Source organism: Leptonotus elevatus, chromosome 13 (genome assembly GCF_054856555.1).
Source record: "Leptonotus elevatus isolate MCC_2025b chromosome 13, RoL_Lele_1.0, whole genome shotgun sequence".
NCBI classification, from domain to species: domain Eukaryota; kingdom Metazoa; phylum Chordata; class Actinopteri; order Syngnathiformes; family Syngnathidae; genus Leptonotus; species Leptonotus elevatus.
The window spans coordinates 2181149-2201832 of NC_141251.1; the positions used below are offsets into that span (position 1 = coordinate 2181149).

Below are 20684 nucleotides of genomic sequence, written 5' to 3' on the forward strand. Positions count from 1 at the left end.
AAGCATACAAAAGGCTTTGATGCAGCTTCTGACCTGAAGAGGTGGCTTAAAGCAATGATAGTTATTACAAAAAAACAGTCAGCAGGTGGCAGCAGAGTATAAGAGCTCAGCCAGGGCCATGTTGCAAACAAGCTCTTTTTGCCAGTGTTTTCACCATGAATGTGAATAATGATGAAACTTAACTATATTCTAATGCTAATTGCTGCAAAACGGAAACAGATAGAAATATACTTTTTTTTTTCATGACGAAAGAAGCGACTCTTATCTTCCATGTTTTTATAGCAATAGAACACAATTATTAACCCACGGCGGATTTGCACAGAAATACGGCGTGAAAGCTTTCATTTTGCACATAAAGGCTACACAAGTGGCGATGCGAGCGCTATTTTTAAGTCGGCCGGAGGAGACCTCCGCTTGTGAACTGCGGAATTTCTGAATCACGGCTCCAATCAATTATCCGCCTCGCAGGTTTAAAAGTCACCGCTGCTAATGCAGCGGCGAGGTCACCCGCTCCCCAAAATGAATCACTTTCTGCTCTTACCCAGAGAGGAGGAGGAGGAGGAGGAGGAGGAGGAGGAGGAGGAGGAGGAGGAGGAGGAGGAGGAGGCGTGTTACATGTAACGCATGTGTTAGTTAAACCATGTTTTTGTTTTGTTTTTAATCATGCATGTGCTGTACGACTACAGAACAGCACGCTTAAGTTCCTGTGGCAGCCGGCCAGGAAAAGTTAGGCTACGCAGTCAGGACAAAATAAAATAAAAAAAAATCTGTTCCCCTCAACAACAATGGTAGGCATTATTGCTTTTTAGCGGCGGGATAGTTGTAAGCCGGGCGAGTGGCGGTATATTGCTGCAGTATCCCTGTTGCGGCGGCGGGTGGGAACAATCTCATTCCTCTGCCGGAGAATAACAAACAGCGAATGCATCATTCAGGTAATGACGCTGACGCTGAGCCGTCGCCGTATATCATCAGTTATGTCGTTGAACGTCACCGTGGTCAACACACTCCTGCTTCTTTAAGTCATGAATATTTCATTGGCGGCCTGATTTAATATTTCTATGCAAAAAAAAGACTGGCCGCTTTTTCGGGTTTTGTTTTTTTTATATATATATATATCTCGCTCACTTCCCCACAAAGCTGGAGGCAACAAACACAAATGTTCCAGAGACTTAAATTGGTGTCTTTATAGCGGGTCTCTTGAGATTGTATACACAAAAGATTGGAAAAGTGTTTAAATGTAGGTCTACAAAGAAGACATGTTGTATACGGCACATGGAATCTTATAACATTGAAAAAAGACATTTGTAATATGCGACAAGGGCAGAGTGCTAATATGGATCTGTTGTGACAATGACTAAAGGAAACAAATCGTGCCCCCCCCCTTCCCACCCCCACCCCCACCCCTTCCCACACACACAATTTAAAACGGTTCCATGAGTTTTTAATAAAAATTCGGTGGCGTTGTTTCCTTTAAAATACACAAAAGACAGAAGAATAGCAGTGGAGCAATGAACTCCACCGCAGAGGTTAGGGTCGTTTATTTATTTGGTCCTCTTTTGTTACCATTGCGTATTTATTTATTTATTTATATATTGCGCATTCAGTATGAAGAAAAATATTTACATTTAAAAATTGAATCCAATGCAGTTACATTAATCATGTATCATGTATGGATCAAAACAATAAATAATAATTGAAATAGATTGAAACCACAGCACCATGTAAATAAAGTGGCAAAAATATTGGGCTTCTTTTGTCAAATAAATCTCCCCGTGACCCGAGAAGGCACTTTGATTTAAGTTGAGGGCCGTATTATAAGTATCATGGTTTTAGGAATCCATATTGGGCTATGAAAAGGAATGTCAATCCGATATTGATAAATGGATTTTTTTTTTTTAAACCCAGCCCTAAAACAGAATCGAAAAAAGCAGCGGGTCATGCAAAATGCAGTTGTAACACACCTCACAAATCCCAGAAATCCCACGCTCACAAACGCAACACAAACCGTATCGATTTCCCGAATTGCAACAAAGCATCTCGTATTGATCCTCTTCTGCTTCTTTTTTTTTTTTTTTTTTTTTTTGCATTTGCATTTGAGATGAGAGCAATGTGGAGCAATCAAGGGCATTACTGCATTAGGCATTAAACACACGCCGAGAGGCTCGCTCTCCTTGGAAGTCATCAATCGAGCCGTTTAGAGAGGCTTGTTTTTCAAAAAGCTATTTCAAAAACATCAAAAGGATTATTACACGCAGAAATATGGATGTTCGTGGGATGCCGAGAGGCGGATGACGAAGCGACAAACTGCGATGGTATTTTTATCGGTTTTGCTGGTGAATTATGCTGTATTTCTGCACACAGTGACCGAGTTTATTTACTTAACTGCAGATAGGGGCGGCTTTTATGGGACGAGAGGTCGTCAAACAATGTTTTGCGGCATATTCAAATTTAGTTTTGAGTAAAAGTGTTGTTTAAAACGACATAAAAATAATTGCCGTGGAGAAAATGTGGCGGACCGGCAAGAAGCAAGAACGTAAACAAAGTCGCACTCAAGCAGCAGTCTCGGCATAATCCAAGAACTCTCCTCTCATCCATCTCAAGATTACTGCTGTTTTGATTAGCAACAGCTTTCCTATTGGGGTTTTATGTCCATGTTCATTGCCCTGAGATCATTTCAGTTTCTACCCATTTTGTTTCCTGGTGAAAAGGGGGAGGAGGAGGTATTTATTTGCCTGAGGTGCTATCGGAAGAAAACCACAAGGAGGGGAGCAAGCAGAGTGAGGGGGGGGGGGGTACGTCATGTCCTTACCGATAATTACATTATTAGACTCAAACGCTTCCCATTAACATGAGCCGCGGTGGCTTTACGTTGAGCTGTGATTGATGGAACGCAGCGTGACACCCGATTGTGTACGCGATGAACGCGCAGCCATCCAGGCACAAAATATAGTGCGGATGATGATGAGGTAGGAGGCACATTACCATCACTCCTAGCCCGCCCGTCTCTGGGATTTGCATGACAACAATTTGCTTGCAATGTCCTGAAACTGCTGTAATACGCATGCCAGGCCAGTCGTTAGTAGTACCAAACTGCTCGGGGCCCCCGAGGCCTTATCCGGATGCTAATTATAGGAGCGAGGAATCCCAATCCCAAAACTCAGCAAGTCAAGTTTCTCAATTGTGCCAAATAATCCGTTAACCAGCTCTTAATAGGAGCGTGGTTAGCGTAGCTTAGCACAAAGACAGCACTTGTAAACTGGACCAATACATTAGCCCAAAGATAAAAACAAAAAAAAAGTGATTACCAGTTTTTAGCCACCAATCCAAACATTCATGGCGAGAAAAGTTCATTAAGCACAAACACATTTGATTTTTGGGAAAATACCACCAATATAAACACAAAGTGTCAAATGTTTAGTGTTGCGGCCCCTTTTGTTTTTCCACTGTTCCAAACAATCCACTAACTAGTCAATTAGTCAACGGGAGCTTAGTTAGCTTAACTCGCCCGACAAGAATACAAGCACAAAATAATTTTTTTCTACCTGCGAGCAGGTGTTCAAAACAACAATGCCTTCAATATAATGACAAAGTGATTACTTTATAGTTTACTTTTTTTTTTTAAGTTAATAATGAAAAAATATATAGTAAAAAACAGAGTTGCATAAATTATACTTATTAGCAGATGTCGCACATGCTAATCAAAGTATGCAATCCTCACCTATATGCTAATAAGTAAGTGTTAGCAGGAGCATAATTAGCATAGCTTAGCAGCTAAGAAATCAAACTATTCCAGTATAACTCAGCTCTGTTTTATTTAAATATAGCACTAAATTGCAAATGGCGCAAACATCACTATCAGTTAAAAAGCGCATGTCGCACATGCTAGTCATTACATGAAGACTCACAATACAGCATATGCTAAGTCAGTTATCAATAGTAGCCTAGTTTAGCATCACTTAAAACAGAGAAATCATTCCAGTACAATTATTACACAAGAAAACCACAACATAACGTTTCGCTACTTGTTAGCACTAGCAGCAGTTAGCCATGTAGCCTTTCTAAACAACAACACCCCCAACATGGCGCCAAGTGATATAAACAGAACCGACGGATTAGCTCAAGTTGCTAAACCAGAAGGAGGACAGTAAAATGGAGGTCAACACAGCAGGCTAGTGAAATACGCGGTCCACTCACCGAGGCGCGCCCGTTCCCGCTGGACGTCCTTGAAGTTGAGTCCGCTGGTGAGCGTGCTCTCGCGGTAGCGGTGGAGGGCCTCGCGGCGCCCGTTGGTGCCCAGCTCGCGTAGCACCGAGGCCTTGAGGGGCTCCGCCTTCAGACCGTGGGCCCATCCCGAGAAGTCCGGCACCGCCCACTTGACCAGGTCCTGGAGGCGCACGATCACCTTCTCGGACACGGCGATCACCTCGTGCTGAGGGCAGAAAAAGAGAAGGGAAAAAAAAAGTCAGCATTTAAGGTTGAAATTAAGTCGCGAGTTAAGGCAAACGGGGGGGGGGGGGGGGGGGGGGGGTGGGGGGGAAATACTGTACAGGAGTTTTCCAACCTTAATTGAGCCAAGGCATACATTTGACACACAGAAAAATCTCTCAAACCAATCATTTGAAATAATGAAGATCTTGTCCCAATTTACTCTCAAACTGACTCACTCAGTGTGGAATCTGGGCCTGCTTAGTTGATTGTGTGAAGGGCAACAGGTGAATACGCAGGTCAATTGGACCGTCCGCCAATTTCTTTGTTCTGCTTGGCACGCGACAGCGCTAGCATAGCAAGACAATCGCAAAAGGCAGCATAGGAAGATTGTATTCTTTTATTCTACAACTTCATCACAAAAACAAAAGAAGAAGAAGAAGCTACCGCTAATAAGATTGCCGATGTGGCAACAACGGCTAACCCGTGCTAGCAAACCGCCGTCAATTCACTTCCTGGATCGTGAATTGTGGTGTATTGAAATACTGACCCTATATATATATATATATATATATATATATATTAAAAAAAAAAAAAAAAAAAGAGCAATGATGATGACATTTCTGAATGAACAATACTGAGCTCTTAAAAAAATAAAAAAATAAAAAAAGAAATACTGACCCAACGATGATCTTGTCTCAATTCACTCATTAATGCAATTGTTCGTTGCTGGCATAAATACCTGATGATCCGCCCCCCCCCCCCCCCCAAAAAAAAGAATGTTCAACAGCACACTGGTTGGAAAAAAAATTGTATTACTGCATTTGTCCCTTCAGCATTTTATTTGACTTACTGGGTTAAACAATGAGCACTTTTATGCATTTTATTTTTTTATTGTTCGCTGTTGCGTTCCGGTATGTGTTGCGCCCGTCGTCATGTGTGGTGTTGCAGTGAACGCTCCGCTTGTAAACTGAAGTTTGTGCTGCTGTACCCGAGCGGAACAGAACATAAAAGTTCTGTTTAATTTGACAGGGCGGCCAAAGTATTAGCCAGCCGCGCTTTCAGTATCGCCGCAGCCACAATTAAAGCCGTGAGAGCGAGCAGGGCCCGCGAACACCCCCTCGAATCTTCAACGAGGACAACGTGTTCCACACACACTTAAATGACAGACAAATAAAATGTTTTTATCATCTCAAGTGAATTTGTTAAGCACGCTATAATTGACGTAAGGTTGCAATAATGTTAAACATTGATTTTGTTCTTCTTTTTCAATGTTAATCATTATCATGCTACTCGGGAGCAGGTTTTTAGTTCGAGGTGGTTCTTCTTTCGAAATGAGGAGGCGCGCGCCCGGTGGGAAACGTTGCAAACACAGCATGTGAAACCAACGCCGCGTGAGGACGGACGCAATCTGTTTGATTGTGTTCAATAATTTTAAGAAGTGCAGGTTCGTTTGAAGGGCTAATAATAGCGGGCGCGCTTGTTACTGACAAAAAGAGTGCACCGGAAGACGGCTATTACCCAAAGTCTGGAGGACAGATGTGCTGGGGGGGTGGGGGGGGGGGGGGGGGAGAAATGCAACACGCGTCACAGTCAAGTCGGATTCCGCCATTGAGGCTGCGAGGCAACAGCAATGGCAATATCCATCCATCCATCCATTTTCTGTACCGCTTGTCCTCACAAGGGTCGCGGGGTTGCTGGAGCCTATCCCAGCTGGCTTCGGGCAGTAGGCGGGGTACACCCTGAACTGGTTGCCAGCCAATCGCAGGGCACACAGAGACGAACAACCATACTCACAATCACACCTATGGACAATTTGGAGTGTCCAATTCACCTGCCATGCATGTTTTTGGAATGTGGGAGGAAACCGGAGTACCCGGAGAAAAGCCACGCAAGCACGGGGAGAACATGCAAACTCCACCCAGGAAGGCCGAAGCCCGGACTTGATCTCACAACCTTTGCACTGGGAGGCGGACGTGCTAACCAGTCAGCCACCGTGCACCCAATGGCAATATCATAATGACAAATATATATATATATATATATATATATATATATATATATATATATATATATATATATATATATATATATATATATATATATATATATATGCGATATTAAGCTCTTTACCGTGCGGGAAAATGTAAGCGTGTACGTGCGAGTCTCGATTCGCTTTTTACGGCCGCGGCGGTGAATTTCATTTTTCCTTCTTTTTTTTTTTTCTTTTCTTTTTTTTAAAAAAAAAAAAAAAAAAATCATTTTTCCTTCTTGAGCCAACAAATCTCTCAATCTCTCAACTCAAGCAATGCCCTGTTGTCATATCCACGGATAATGTCATAAAAGCACACGGATCATATCTTTTACGCATAAAACACTGATCTGGTAGCGGGGATATACGAGCGAGAGGTCAACGCCGGCTCCATAAAACACGGCTTAATTTGCCCATTTATGGCCACGGAGTTTGCCTGCGCGCGCAACACATTACGTGGACTCAAGTATTGCCACATTTAGTGTTTGGATACAGGAAAGTGAAAATCGGCAAAAGACGCGGTAGTTCGATGGGTAGGTAGGCAAGTAGGTCGCTTCATTAATTCATACACTCGCAGCCATTTTCACTGAAGCAACCCACTTCGCGCCCGGCCGTTTGACTGGATTTTGACTGACTGCGAGGCCCACAGAATATTCTGTTCTATTGCCATAAAAACATGGACCCTACCAAAAGAAAGATTGGAGTCTCTTCTTTCATCATATATTTGTATTGGTTTACGTTTTGCAGCAATTAGAACATAGCTAAGTTTCATCATTATTCACAAACTTGTTGAAAATACTCGAGAAAAGAGCTTTTTTTGCAACATAGCCCTCGTTGATCTCTTATAATCTGCTGCCACCTGCTGGACATTTTTTTCGTAATAACTACCATTGCTTTAAGCGTTCTCTTCAGTTCAGAGGCTGCATCACAGCCTTCTGTATGCATAACATAAAAAAAAAAACGTATAAATACATTTTTGGGACCGTGGCAATATTTAAAATAGAACGTTTTTATATGTTTTTGGGAGCAAATGAGTTAAGTAGGGAGTTCGATAAGTAGCTTGGTCGGTAGGTAGGTTGGGTTGATGGCGGGTGGATAGGCACGTAGGTCAGGTGTTTTGATCTGGCATGTTGGTAGGAACGGTGGGTAGTTCAGTGGGTAGCTAGTTAGAGAGGTAGGTACCTAGTTGTGGTCTGAAAAGTAAGTAATTTGCTAGGTAGGTAGCTTGATAGGTCTGCAAAATCAATAGGTAGGTAGGTAGGTAGGTTACTAGTTTGCTTGGTCGGTCAGTTGGTTGTTCAGTACTTGGGTAAGTGGGTCGGTCAGCAGTTCAGTACTTTAGTCTGTCGGCACAGAAAGCACTCCATTTGGACGCGGCTGCTTTCGAGACATAATTAATCAACAATCGAGTCCACACGAGCACTCGCTGGACACTTCTTTAGGTACGCTTGCAAAATCCAAAGAGCTGCCTCACAAATTCTGCCTTTCTGAAGCCGATTCATGTTCAGTTAGAGCAAAAAAAAAAAAAAAAACGTCAACCTCTCATTTTGGCTTTCGAGCCCACTCTCCATTTCAGTCACATTTCCGTAAAAAAGCAAAAAGAACACATTGTCAAAACAAACTTTGCCGGCGTTCTCCCCGAGTGCTCTGTCCAAACAATTACCCATATTCAGTTCTCACATTAAGCTGCGGAGCGCAGCCGTATCAAACCCCCGGCCAGTTTTCAAGCCAGTATTGCCTTATAAAGGAAAAAAAAAAAAGCCTGCGAGGGACGGCTTGATATAGCTGCAGTGCCTCCCCCGCTCGCTAAGTAAAAACATCAAACATGGCTTCTGGGTTTTTTTTTTTTTCTTCCTTTTTCTCGCGCTCGTCTTATAATGAGCTGTCTGGAGCTGTCAAGTGGTGGCGGGTGGCTGTAAGCAACTTTTTTTTTTTTTTTTTTTTTTTTTTTTCGTGCCATGACAAAGCAACTGAGAGAGAACGATCATTTGAATAATGTGTCGCTAGCGGTAAATAGCATTCAGCCTCACAGCCAAAAGCCTCATTGTGCTTCATGTGCTCAAAAATGAGCAAGTGTAGCTTTTGATGCAATCCCCTTTCCACTCATAATAACACGCTCTGTTCATCGCAGCGGCGGCGGCGGCGGCGTAATTAAAAAGCACAGCCGGGCGTATAGTGTATTGCTATATTACATTCCGTGTATATTAATCATGTGTTGTTGCGCAGATCTCGTTTGGGGACAATGTTTGCACTGTGGCGCTTTTTTGTTCCTTTTTTTTTTTTTTTTTTTTTTTATGTTTGTGCAACGCTGATGATTCATATTCAAAATGAGGTTGACGTACTGCCAAATGCGTACATCGCGAGCCGGAGGCTGCTGAGATTGTTTACAGGGCAGCAGTCGTTAACTGAAACAAGAGTGCAAAATACTTCTTTACGCTCGTAAAAAAGGAGTACAAAAGCGCGGAACTGACAAGAATCCTATTTGACGGGTGAGTACGTTTGAACATATTAGCGAGTGCGTTCAAATGCGTTTAACTCGTTCACTGCCAGTGATGGCAATAAACGTCAAAAATTCATTTGAACTATTTTTATTAGTTTGACATTTTTTTCCACTTTTGTTAACAAGAGTATGGAAACCTAGAATTGTTTTTGTTGCACATTTAGAACAAATATGAAATTTGTGATTAATCACGAGTGAAGTCATGTGATTAATTACGATTAAAAACTTAAATGGCGCCCCAAATTTGTTCTCTTTTTTTTTTTTTTATTCATTCACTGACATTGACGGCTATAAATGTCCAAAATTAATTTTAACTATTTATTTTAGTTCAACATTTTTTTCCCACTTTTGTTCTCAAGAGTATGAAAACCTAGAATTTTTTTTATTGTACATTTAGAACCGATATAAAATTTGTGATTAATTACAATAAAAATTTTGAATCCCCTTTTGCCCCTAATTTTTAATAATCTTTGTTTTTTTTAATTAATTTATGGCAGTGAATGAGTTAAATACGCTCGATCGTACAACAAGTTCAACATGCTCGCAAGTGCGTTTGTTCAAACATACTCACAAATGCATACAAATATACTCGCAAATACCTTCGAATGTACTTGTAGGCTAAAATCTGTAATCCTGCCACGGGGAATTACTTAATACCCCGTTGCATTATTGGGGGGAAATGTCAAACCTAAATCATGCGCTACAGACATAATTAATCAGAAAACATATGAATAAAAAAATGTCGTTTCCTTAATTTCCGAACGTAATGGTATAATGTGGACCAAGTGCTAAAAAAAAAAAAAAAAAAAAAACGTAACTTCCGAACATACTCCCTTGTCAAAAATGTTTACTGAACTTTGGCACACTCGTGCCACACCATTATGGATTATGGAGACGGAATAAAATTCCAAAAAACGATGAATTACAATTTTCTGTAGTCTAATGACATCTCGTAAAATGACAACTTTCTTCTCACAAAACTGTTCCCTTGTAATATTGACGCTTTCTATCAATTCCGTCTCATAAATTGCGCATCACTCAATGGAATCCATCTGGAAAAACAGGTTCAATCTATTAGCTTTGTCGTCGTATTTTTCGATAAAAAACAAGAATTGGATTGAGAAATATTTGATGAACCCGAGCGGTTTGAGAGCCGCCCAAAGACCACCAGTGAGTCGGGTTGCTGAAACGCCTCCGGTCCGCAGCAAGATCGAAGAACCAACGATTTGTTACTTTGCCCATCTGCGGCGTCCATGATAACGTAAATCAGCAGAAAAAAACACAAAGAGACTCCGTTTACTGAGGCATAAAAGCAACAGCGGGAGATTTATTTGGAAAATAAATGTTTGTCTTGTCACGCTCCAGAAAATCATTGAAGAGGCACATTTTTGAAAAGAACACAACACTTTGACAAAAGAACATCTTGTGTAATACAAAGAAGCATATTTGGTAGCTTCCGAGGTCCAAATGGACGCCTCGCGCATGGCGGTAAAGCAAAAGCATAACGCTAGCCAGAGGTTGAGCTGCTCTGTATTTGTTTACAGAGTATGATTCATGTCACAGTTAAGACTTCCTGTAGCGTACCTAAAATGGAAAGATGGCGCTTGTCGTGCATTTTCAACTCTCGTCTCGTCAATTTACTCTTTCCTTCTTGTGAAATGACGACTTTTTGTTGAAAAATCTTTGCATTTTATTGCTTCTCAAACGATCCAACTTTATTTTCGTCAATTTAAGACTTGAGCGAGTAAAACAAATTATTTTGTTGTCTATAAATTTCCCTACAACGATTTCTCATATATCCCCAACTTTACCCACATCAATTTGCGACTTTATTTTGGTGAGATTCAGACTCAAAATATGACCTTTTTGTCTGATTGACTTTGCAAACAAAATTACAACTTTTTTGATGATCCCGGATCTTTATTCTTTGTTAGTACCTTACTTTTATAAAAGTATTATATCTTGTAATCAACTTACTTTTTTTTGTTCAATTATGACTTAATTGTATGAAAATGATGACAATCTCATCAATGTAACAATTTGTTCTGGTCCAATTACAACCTCATTCTCACAAAATTGCAACTTTATTCTAGTCAAGTTCAGATTTTATTCTCATAAAATACGATTGTAGCTTCCCTGACATGTTGAGACCTTTTTTCCAATAATCTCATGATATTTTTTTTTTGTAATCTAATAATTTCTTGAAAACGAACGACTTGACTTTTGTCAATTTCCGACTTTATTCTTATCAAATTAAGACCTTGTAAACGATTTTCTTCTCGTAAACATGAGCAATGACTTCCTTCCTCTGGCTTTCTCTTCTGCCATTGTGCAATCTGTCTCAAGTGGGATTCATACCTGCAACCTCCTGGTTACTGGACAATGCACTTTACCAACTGCGCCACCTGGCAATGATGAATGGTTGTACGCATGGAAGTGGGCGTGGCAAGTGGGACTTTGAAAAAAATGTCAACGTCAGTCCCATTGAAATTAAACGGGGGAAAAGATGATATTTGACGTTAAATTGTGCCACGACTGTAACTAATGTGGAATGAGACCATATATACTCCGGAAGGGGTGAATTTTTGAAGCACGCAATTGCAAAAGTATTATGCGGAAGTTGTGTCATGACAAAAAAAGTGTGGAGAATAAAAAAAAAAATCACAATAACAATCAGCATTCGCACAATGACTTTGTGTACAATTCCAACTTTAAACTTGTAAAATTGACGACAACCACATTTTTTTGCCTCACTCTTCGTTCTGTTTTAAAGTAAACCATAAACCCACATTTTCAGAGCTGGCGTGATGAAAATGCAGTCAGTCCAGCGGCGACCGCTTGTGAAAATGTCAATCGTTTGCCGTCAAAGTGCCGTCGAGTCAAGTCGCACTTTCCAACAGTTACGGCAATAGTCGCCGGGGTCGCAATGGCCGTCACTCGCCATTCAAAGATGTGGCGGACAACCTCGGGGGGGGGGGGGGGGGGGGTTGGGTCTTCCCCACTTGGAATGTCAAATAATAAAAAGGCAGTCCCCGTCGTTTCCGGTTAGCCCGCGGACAGCTGAGCAAAGCGGCAGACAGCAGCAGCCGGCTGGCCGCCTGCTGATAAAATGTAGGTCAGATGACGGCCAGCCCAAAAGCCAAGACGTGACGCCGAGCATCGGGCAAGCGGTTCCGACACGCTCGCTTTGGACACGTCCTCGTTCGCCGCATGACCAGTTAGCTAAAATTACTTTTTTTTTGACTGACTACATTCAAATTCAAGCAGAAGTGATTACATTTTTGCAATTGCAAAAAGTAACTGAGAATCATTTCTCGATTAATCGGAATTGCAGCCTCGACAGTAAATCTCAGATTTCTGAAGTCCTGCATGTAAGAGCGACGTAAAACATTTGCTTTTACTTTGGGGGAAAAAAAATACCATAATTAAATTTTTAATTTTAAATAATTTTTTTAAACATTTTTTTCTGACATGTTACAGACAAACCAGTAAGTGAATCTTTATTTGTTTGTGCATTTTCGGCACCGTCAATTTGAAATAATGTCCTGTTTTTTTTAATAAAGGAATGAAAAAATTAAAGCTTGTTCTTTTTTTTCTTGTTTTTTAATGCAGTTCATCGATTAAATCGACAGATGGAATTCAAAGCACGAGGTGGACGTCACGTTGTGCCGCCGTTCTCTTTTTGCCATCAATAATTCATCTTAATACCGCATTAGCATGATAACATTACTCAGGGACGGCACATTATGCACTGTGAGTGGAGTAAACAGACTTGTGATGCTCAAGGGCAGATAACAAAAAAAGAAATAAACAAACAAACAAACAAATAGATAAGCCTCTTGGTGTCTGCCATCTTGTTGGAATTCAACTCTCGAGAATAGCGTTGCTTGACATTAGCGTGTCAGAAACGACGCAACACGATGAAATATTTTATTGGGGGGGTTGGGGTTGGGGGGGGCTGTCACACAAAAAAACTGCTACCAGTTGTTACATCACGCAAAGCAGATGACGTAATCCGTCTTGGGTTCTGGCAGCATCCAAAGGATTTTCACTTAATTTTTTTTTAGGGGGCACCAGATTTGACGATTAGTAAAAACGATGAAGGTCATGCAACAGGAAGTGAGCTGTCCGGGCTGCTCAGTACAATATGGCAAACCAATAACACCTTGAAATCGAATCTCACATTATTAATGATACTACATTACATTATAATTCAAAAGTTAAAGGACTAGTACAAGACAAAAGTATTTTGGGGATTCATTTGCAATTTTCACAAGAATTTTTTTTTAGGAGAATAGTCGCCATTTTATCAAAGTCATTTTTTTATGAGAATCGTTAGACAAAAGTCCAAACAATTCCAATTAATTAATTCATCGGGCAATTAATTTTAGAAGTACATCAAATAAAATAACTTTTTGGGTCTTTTAATGCTTACAATAATAACAATATGAATTCAAAGCAGAACATTTAAATATTTTACATAACTTTGTGTACTTTTCATATTTAACTTTACATCGGGGAAAAATCCACAAACATTGGTTGATATTATGCTCATTTTTTTGCTGGCAGTATTTCAATGTGATTTTTTTTTTGTCTTATGTTGTAATGTATTAATGTGTGTGCGTGGGTGGGGATAATATTTGAAAAGGGCTATTATTGGCCAAATAAATTGACCGGTCGATGAATTGTTTGGGCCCGAGGAAAAAGTCCCAGTAATAATACAAGGAAAAAGCCCATTTCACATAATTATAGTCATAATTGTCCAACGAGTCACTAGATTACAAAAGTCGTAGTTTGGGGAGAATAAAGTCATGAGTTGAATTTGTTCTGCATGTGACCAAGCTTGTAACTCAATTGACTGTAAATCAAATCAATTTTCTCCACTGAAATGAATTGAAATGCCCTTAAGCCACCCCCCCCCCCCCCCCCAAAAAAAAGAAAGACCACCATTTTTCATCACATGTTCTTAACACAGAAAATTAGCAAGTCAAAGTAACCGCATTGTATGAATTGCAAGCCATAGCACATACAGTGCAATATATTCCTGAAGGGGCCTTTTTCAGGGGCTCTCAGTGAGGGGGGCGGGGGGGGGGGCTTTCTCTAGTGCACACACACACACACACACACACACACACAGAGGTGCTGTCACGCTGCGAAGGTTTCAGCCTGCTGAACTTCTGAGAGGTCAGCGCAGGAATTTAGCAGGCCAGAGGAGATTAGTAATTGAGTAATGGACATGGTGACGCGGACAATGAGGAGGGGGGGGGGGGGGTGGAGTGGTGGGGGGGGGGGGGTGAGCGAGGCTGAAACACAATATGAATTGATTATCTATCTCCTCCTCCACATGACTGACCTTGGTTCGACTGGCCCAAAACAAACTTTCCTGGGAATTAACAAAAAAAAATAAAAAAATACGAAGAAAAATTATTTTCTTGGCAAATGACAATTGAATTCTCATCAAATCGGGGTTTCAATAATCGCATCAAATATGAAAGACGAAACTTCTTTCACGACTCGAGGAGATGACAGCGCAACGCTGATTAGCTCCACTAACATCTCGCTTTCACCAAAATGAGGAAAATGACGCCATTCCGAGCCATGGGCGGAGCCTGGCCCCTCGTTGCAATTGGAACTTTTCCCGGTAAGCCTTTTCTTGAAATTACGCTTATAAATTGAACGTATTCATTCTCCAAATTACGACTTTATATCCGTAAAACGTCTATTTTGCTTTCAATACTTCAACTTTCTTCTGATATTCTCTCAAATTTGGACAATTTCAATATTTATTTCAAATTTTTTTAATTTAAATTTAAAATTGTCTTCAAATTGCTAGTTTTTTTCTCAGCTAGTTTTCTGAGCTTGTTTTGGCAAAATTATGAATTTCTGTAATACGTCAAGATCTTGTGCTCGGAAGGAAAATGGCAAATGATGCTTATTTTTGGTCATGCCGTTTCTTTTAATGTATATAGAGTACATTTTCTAATGACATGATTCTTTTTATAAACGTAACCTTTCTTTTATTAATTTTTTTTTATTTAACCAGGAAAATCCCATTGAGATCCGCAGAAGACTTTTTCAAGGGAGTCCCGGCCAAGAGGCGCAAAACACAACATCACGTACAATTACAGTCCATTAAAAACAGCAACAGGTTAATGGCGTCATTTCCGGCTCCTTTAAAACGGCATCAAACTGAGACAAAGTGATGAGATCTGGAAGTTGAATCGTCTTTTGTAAAAAAAATCCAATCTGTAGCTGCTCGATGCTGAAAAGCCATCTTTCCTTTCTCGCTCCTTTCTTCTTGTATTTGTACTTAAAATTCTGTCTTTATTCAAGCTCAATTATGTAATCTAATGGTTTCTATGATCGACGTGAAACGCTGACTTTTTCATCATCAAATGACTCTTCTCATTTTTATTTATTTATTTATTTATTTATTTTTTCTTTTAAGAGCTCAGTATTGTTCATTCGGAAATGACTCTTCTCATGATGCAGTGTCGTGAAAAGTCATTTGACTCATTAGTCACGTGTGGCCGTCTCATTATACGAAAACCAATGAGAAGCTTGTGAAAGGAACCGCCGTTCGTTCCAGCACCTTTTGAAGTCGACTATTTCCACTGGAAAGCTTTTTTTATTTGTATTTGTATTTTTTTACTGACACCTAAAAAAAGCCGGTAATAATTGACGCGCTATTTCAGCAATGGCGAGGAATTCACTTGAGGGCAGTGTTGCCCGGTTAATGACTCGCTGCGCGGCTGGCACCAGCGCCACCTCGCCAGTCGCCGCCGCCGCCTCCTCCTCCTCTCGATCGCCGCCATTGTTGCACCGACCGGGAATTTGCAATTTTACAAATCGTACACAAGACGAGGAAAGCGCCGTCGTCGAGCTTCGCGCCTGCGCAATCCGTCAAAAGCCACTTAGCTCAGCCGGTGCATCCCACATGCCTGAATAAGCCATTCAGGGGACAGCCCCCCCCTTCCAGCCCCCCCCTTAGAAAAAAAATCAAAGGAGCAGCAAATGAATACAATCTCATTTCCCTACAAACACGCGTGTGGAATAGCGCCAGCACGTTTGCCACGGCAATCAATACAAGACTTCTGCTGCAGTATCAGTCAGGCCCGTCAGTGTGTGCGTGCGCGCGTGCGCGTGTGTGAGAGAGTGTGTGTGTGCGTGCGTCAGCTGGGAGAGAGAGAGGAGAGGGAGGGTCAAGATATCAAAAGTGAATATAATGGCGCATTAGCATAATGTGCTCCGGAAATGTTGGCCAAGCTTTTCGATGGGGGACGACCGCATACGACCATTGATTAGGATCCTGTACGGAGAACAAAAATGTATTTAAATAAATAAATAAATAAATACATAAAATCGCCATTGAGAAATTGCAATTGCTTATGGATGCAGCGTATGAAGGAGAAAAGTAGGGGAAATATAATACACGGTATACATATTTATCTACGTATCAGGGTTTTCCCCGTGTACAAAATTCAAAGGCGGCCGCCTCCACCTAATTTGCTCGCCACCTCCGGCCCGAGCCGCTGTTCTCGCTCAACACAGCGCTCCAGCTGTGTTGATTGAGCTCGGCGGGAACGCATTTTAACTTTTTTTTTTTTTTTTACTTTAATGTACAGAAGAAGAAACAGATCATGGAGCAACTGTTGGGCACGCCCATGTCCTGGTTGCGAGGCAGAGGTGGTGCGCTTCAAAGTCATAAAAACACAGTAAATACAATAGAAATTTACAAATGTATATGTACGAGTGGATGATTTTTTTTTTTTTAATGGCAACTTTGTATTCATATAATTTCTCATTTCTTGTCCTTGATCGTAAAACGTCTACAGGAGGTCGGCCCATAATGGTATCGGTCACCGCCTCGAGTACCGATACCTTCGAATTAGGGGTGCACCGATCGATCGGCCGACCGATTTATGGGCCCCGTTTTGGCACCCGTCATAGTGAGGGTGATACCAACTCGGCCTCAATTTGAGCCAGGAAAAACCCGATGTTTATTAATTGTATTCATTTTTAAGTCATTTAAATATTAAACATCAATAAGACAAATACCCATAAGACATTCAAATATGACATTAAGGCCGGGATGGGCAACTTCAATGCTGGACGGGGGCCACAGTTTTTCCATCAGCGCTACTGGGGGGCGAACATGTGACCAATTCACTTCCTATCCCGATGTATGACAAAAATGCTATTCGATATGCACCAAATATGAGTTGTGAATATATTTCCTTTTGAGAACACATTTTCAATGTATAAAAGCTCCACTATACCAACAACTAAGAGCTTGTAGCCAACAATTGAACCCGGTGTAAGCGTAACCAAGCCATGTTTGCCATCTAGTGGTGAATAGTGACATTACAACTTAAAACTACAGTCAATCCCCCCCCCCCCCCAATATTCTTAATGTATATTATTTAATTTTATCTATTTATTTTTTTAAATATATTTTGCTTTCAATTGAGTTTTTTTTGCCGTATGTTTTAAGAATGAGGGTTTGTAACCCAATTTCGATTTTGCTGGTGCGCCGTCATCCGTTTGTGAACACGTCGCACGAGCGTGTGCGTCAGTTAACGCCTGCCTGGAGAGGCCCCCGGCCGCGGGTTTGTCATAACGGCCCAGCAGCTTGGCACAAAAGGCTGTTTAAAGAGCGGGGGGGGGGGGGGGTCAACTGGTGGTGGCGGGGGGGGGGGGGGGCGGTAAACAGGGCTGGCCAGGCCCCTGGCATGCAATGAAGAATAACCCCCCCCCCATGGACTTGATAGTTAGCTCGTGTTAAAACCGTCAGCGGCTGGCGAACAAACTGAAAATTGAGGCCACGTTGACAAGAAGGCGTCGTGAAAGTTCTGGAAGTCAACTTGTCACTCATAACGACTACGTTAACGCGAGCGCCGCTGTCGTACGACATATGACGTCTGGCTAATAGCAACAAATATTTGTCCAAAAAAAACTTGCGGTTCGGTTGATGACGGACTCCTTCAAATATTTACACAAACACGACAACAGCAACCGTTTGACTGCTTGTTCTGCTCAACTGCCTCCATCTTGACACGTTTATGTGCATCATTGTACTTTGTCATACATCTTTATTTTCTGAAAAGTTAAATGCTAGCCTTATTAAATTATAGTTTATCTGTAATGATACTATTTTTTAATCTCACAATTTCATTACTCAACAAAATATTTCCTCATTTCTTCCCCAATATTACAAATGATTTCGCAGATCACAATTTTACTCTAAAATTACAGTATCTACTCTTTTATACAAGTTAATTATTCTAACTTTACAACTATAATATTGAGATTTTTTTTTGTGATATTGCATTTATTTTGATGAAATAAGGAGTCTTTTTCTCATTTTTAATTTATCTCGTAAAACTCAATAACAATTTATTTTTCCATCATAAAATATAGATTTTTATGATAACCTTTGGATTTTTTTGCTCATTTCTTTCTAGAATTTTTTTTTTTTTTAATCATTCACTTGTTTCTTTCTTTCTGTTCCTTGTAAATTATTTTTTCCCCTCGTCAAATGACTTTTTTTTTTTACTAGTATTTCAGTGTCATGTATAATAATGTGACTGCAGTATTCTCGTAGCAAGTCTGGTTTTCTCATTCACTTCCCTTTTTTTTCACCAATTGGCAACTATTTCTCAAGTATTTCACAAATTCACTCTCGTAATCGTCTGACTTGTATGCTAATCTTTTCAGGCTGGCACTGCTGCAGTCAATCTTTTTTCGTACCCCCCCCCCCCCCCCCCCCCAGCTGTGACGGCCTTTAAAAGGATCTGACCTCCAACCTTGTATGACAGAAGCAAAAAAAAAAGCACAAGCGCAGTAGGTCACCGGGTGGTCATAAAAAGAACACGCAAAAAGAGCACAAAAGGCGGCAGGAGAAACAAACGGGCAGGAAATGACATCACAGAGTCAAGCGCTAATCCAATTGTGGTGACTTGCTTGGATAAAAGTGCGATCTGGTGCACTTCACAAATGAAAAACAAAGGCGATGTCGTGTTTTTACAAAAGCCGCTCGAGTGAGCTAACTCCATATTGATCATTTTTATGGCGAGTGCAGAACTAAAGGTGACAAAATCAAGGTTTTAGTTCTCAGCGCAACACTGGGCCAACTCCGATATGTTTTGCTTTTCTTTTTTTTCCCTTGAATGTCATGCAAGTGCAAGCAATATGAGCCAATATTAAAGTCCAATATGATCCAAGTCCCAAGCTATTTATTATATTAGGAAAAAATACCAAAATGTGAAGAAAACCACCATTTTTTTTTGTAAAAACAAAATGTCCACTGCCATACAAATCACCAAGAAACTAATTTCTACATGAAATTGTGGAGTTAAGCAAGTTTCGTTATCAGCGGCTCAATTGTTTTCATGTGCCTCATTAATGGCCAATTAAAAAAAATAATAATAATAAAAAATAAAGAATGTAGCTCACTTCCTGTGAGACGCAAGCTGATATCCACGCGGGGTCAGCGGGCGAATCTCCGGGTTACAGATTTACACCAGCGAGCGACTCGTTGGCCATTAATCGAACCCTCGCGAGGACGCTAAAAATGTCATTCCTCCAACACACGTCCTCACATTTTCCCACACGGGCACACTGAGAACAAACAGAGCTTTTTTTTTCTCCTTTTGGTTTTGAATCTCATAAATCAGAACATTATTTTTGTAATATAAACATTCATTTCCCAGCAACGGGCAACCGACGATTTTAAAAGAGCTCATATCGACTGATTGAATCATCAATTATAATCTGATGAAATTAATATCACGTTTTTTTTTTTTCGACTAATCATCTTTTAACTACTTTCTCTCCAAGTATTGCACGTCATTAAAACCCGCCCTCACGGACGCCAATTGTGAGAAAATGTCAGCTTCCAAATAGCTACAAAATGTCATTCCTCCTCGCCGTGTTTACATTTTCCCACAGTGGCAAACTCGGTTCCCCTCCCAACCCTCACTCCCTCCCTCCCTCCCTCCCCCGCTCGCTCGCTAATGTTTGTTTTTTGGATTACACGTTGCATCTGTAAACGCTCGCCGCTGACTCAGATTAGCGTCGCGGTGCAAAGTCAGCGCTCGGCGAAGGTCGCCAAGGCCTCCCGCAGCTTGCCGGGACCACGCCGCTTCCCTCCGGAGAGTAAAGAAAGCTCCCGTTCACTGGATGCACTTGAACGCATCTCACCACCCCCACGCATGCAAAAAAAATGCTCTTCAAAGCGAGAAGGCCGTGTGATGCAAGATGCTGCATAATTCATGCTAAGCCAGAAGAGGGAGGAAATTGCTTTTTGGCATCACATCATCTTTTTTTGTTTTTCTTTTTTTTTTTGCTTGGTCATCATTTTTCCTCAAAGAGGAGGATTATTTTCTCTTTTGTTGTGTCCACATCAAATGTATTGGCTCGGCAGAGCCGATGAGGCTGATAAGATAGTTGACGAGCATACGCACGCCGACGGGAATGTCAGCTGACTTCATACGCACACGTCATCAAATCATGGGAAAAATATGTCACAGCAGAGACGTCCAGTCATTCTTTGCCGCTTGTGCTTTTTTTGTGTTTGTGATGATAACAGCAGAGCAGCAAATGGAATTTCTGTGTCATCTCTTAAACGCCTCATGATTGCCATCGCATTTGCTTTTGTTTTCATGGATCAGAAATGATTATTCGTGTCATATTCACAAATGTTGCCCGCAAATTGCCACGTTCACG

General features: G+C 41.0%; 1 protein-coding gene across 1 annotated transcript in view; it reads right to left on the minus strand.

The window, feature by feature from the left end:
• Positions 1 to 20684, minus strand: part of arid5b (AT-rich interaction domain 5B) — a 103654-nt gene that overhangs the window by 78399 nt on the left and 4571 nt on the right. Inside the window, exon 3 of the mRNA XM_086093651.1 lies at positions 4195 to 4429. Within this exon, the coding sequence (XP_085949777.1) occupies positions 4195 to 4429 (235 nt within the window). The remainder of the gene's footprint in view (positions 1 to 4194; positions 4430 to 20684) is intronic.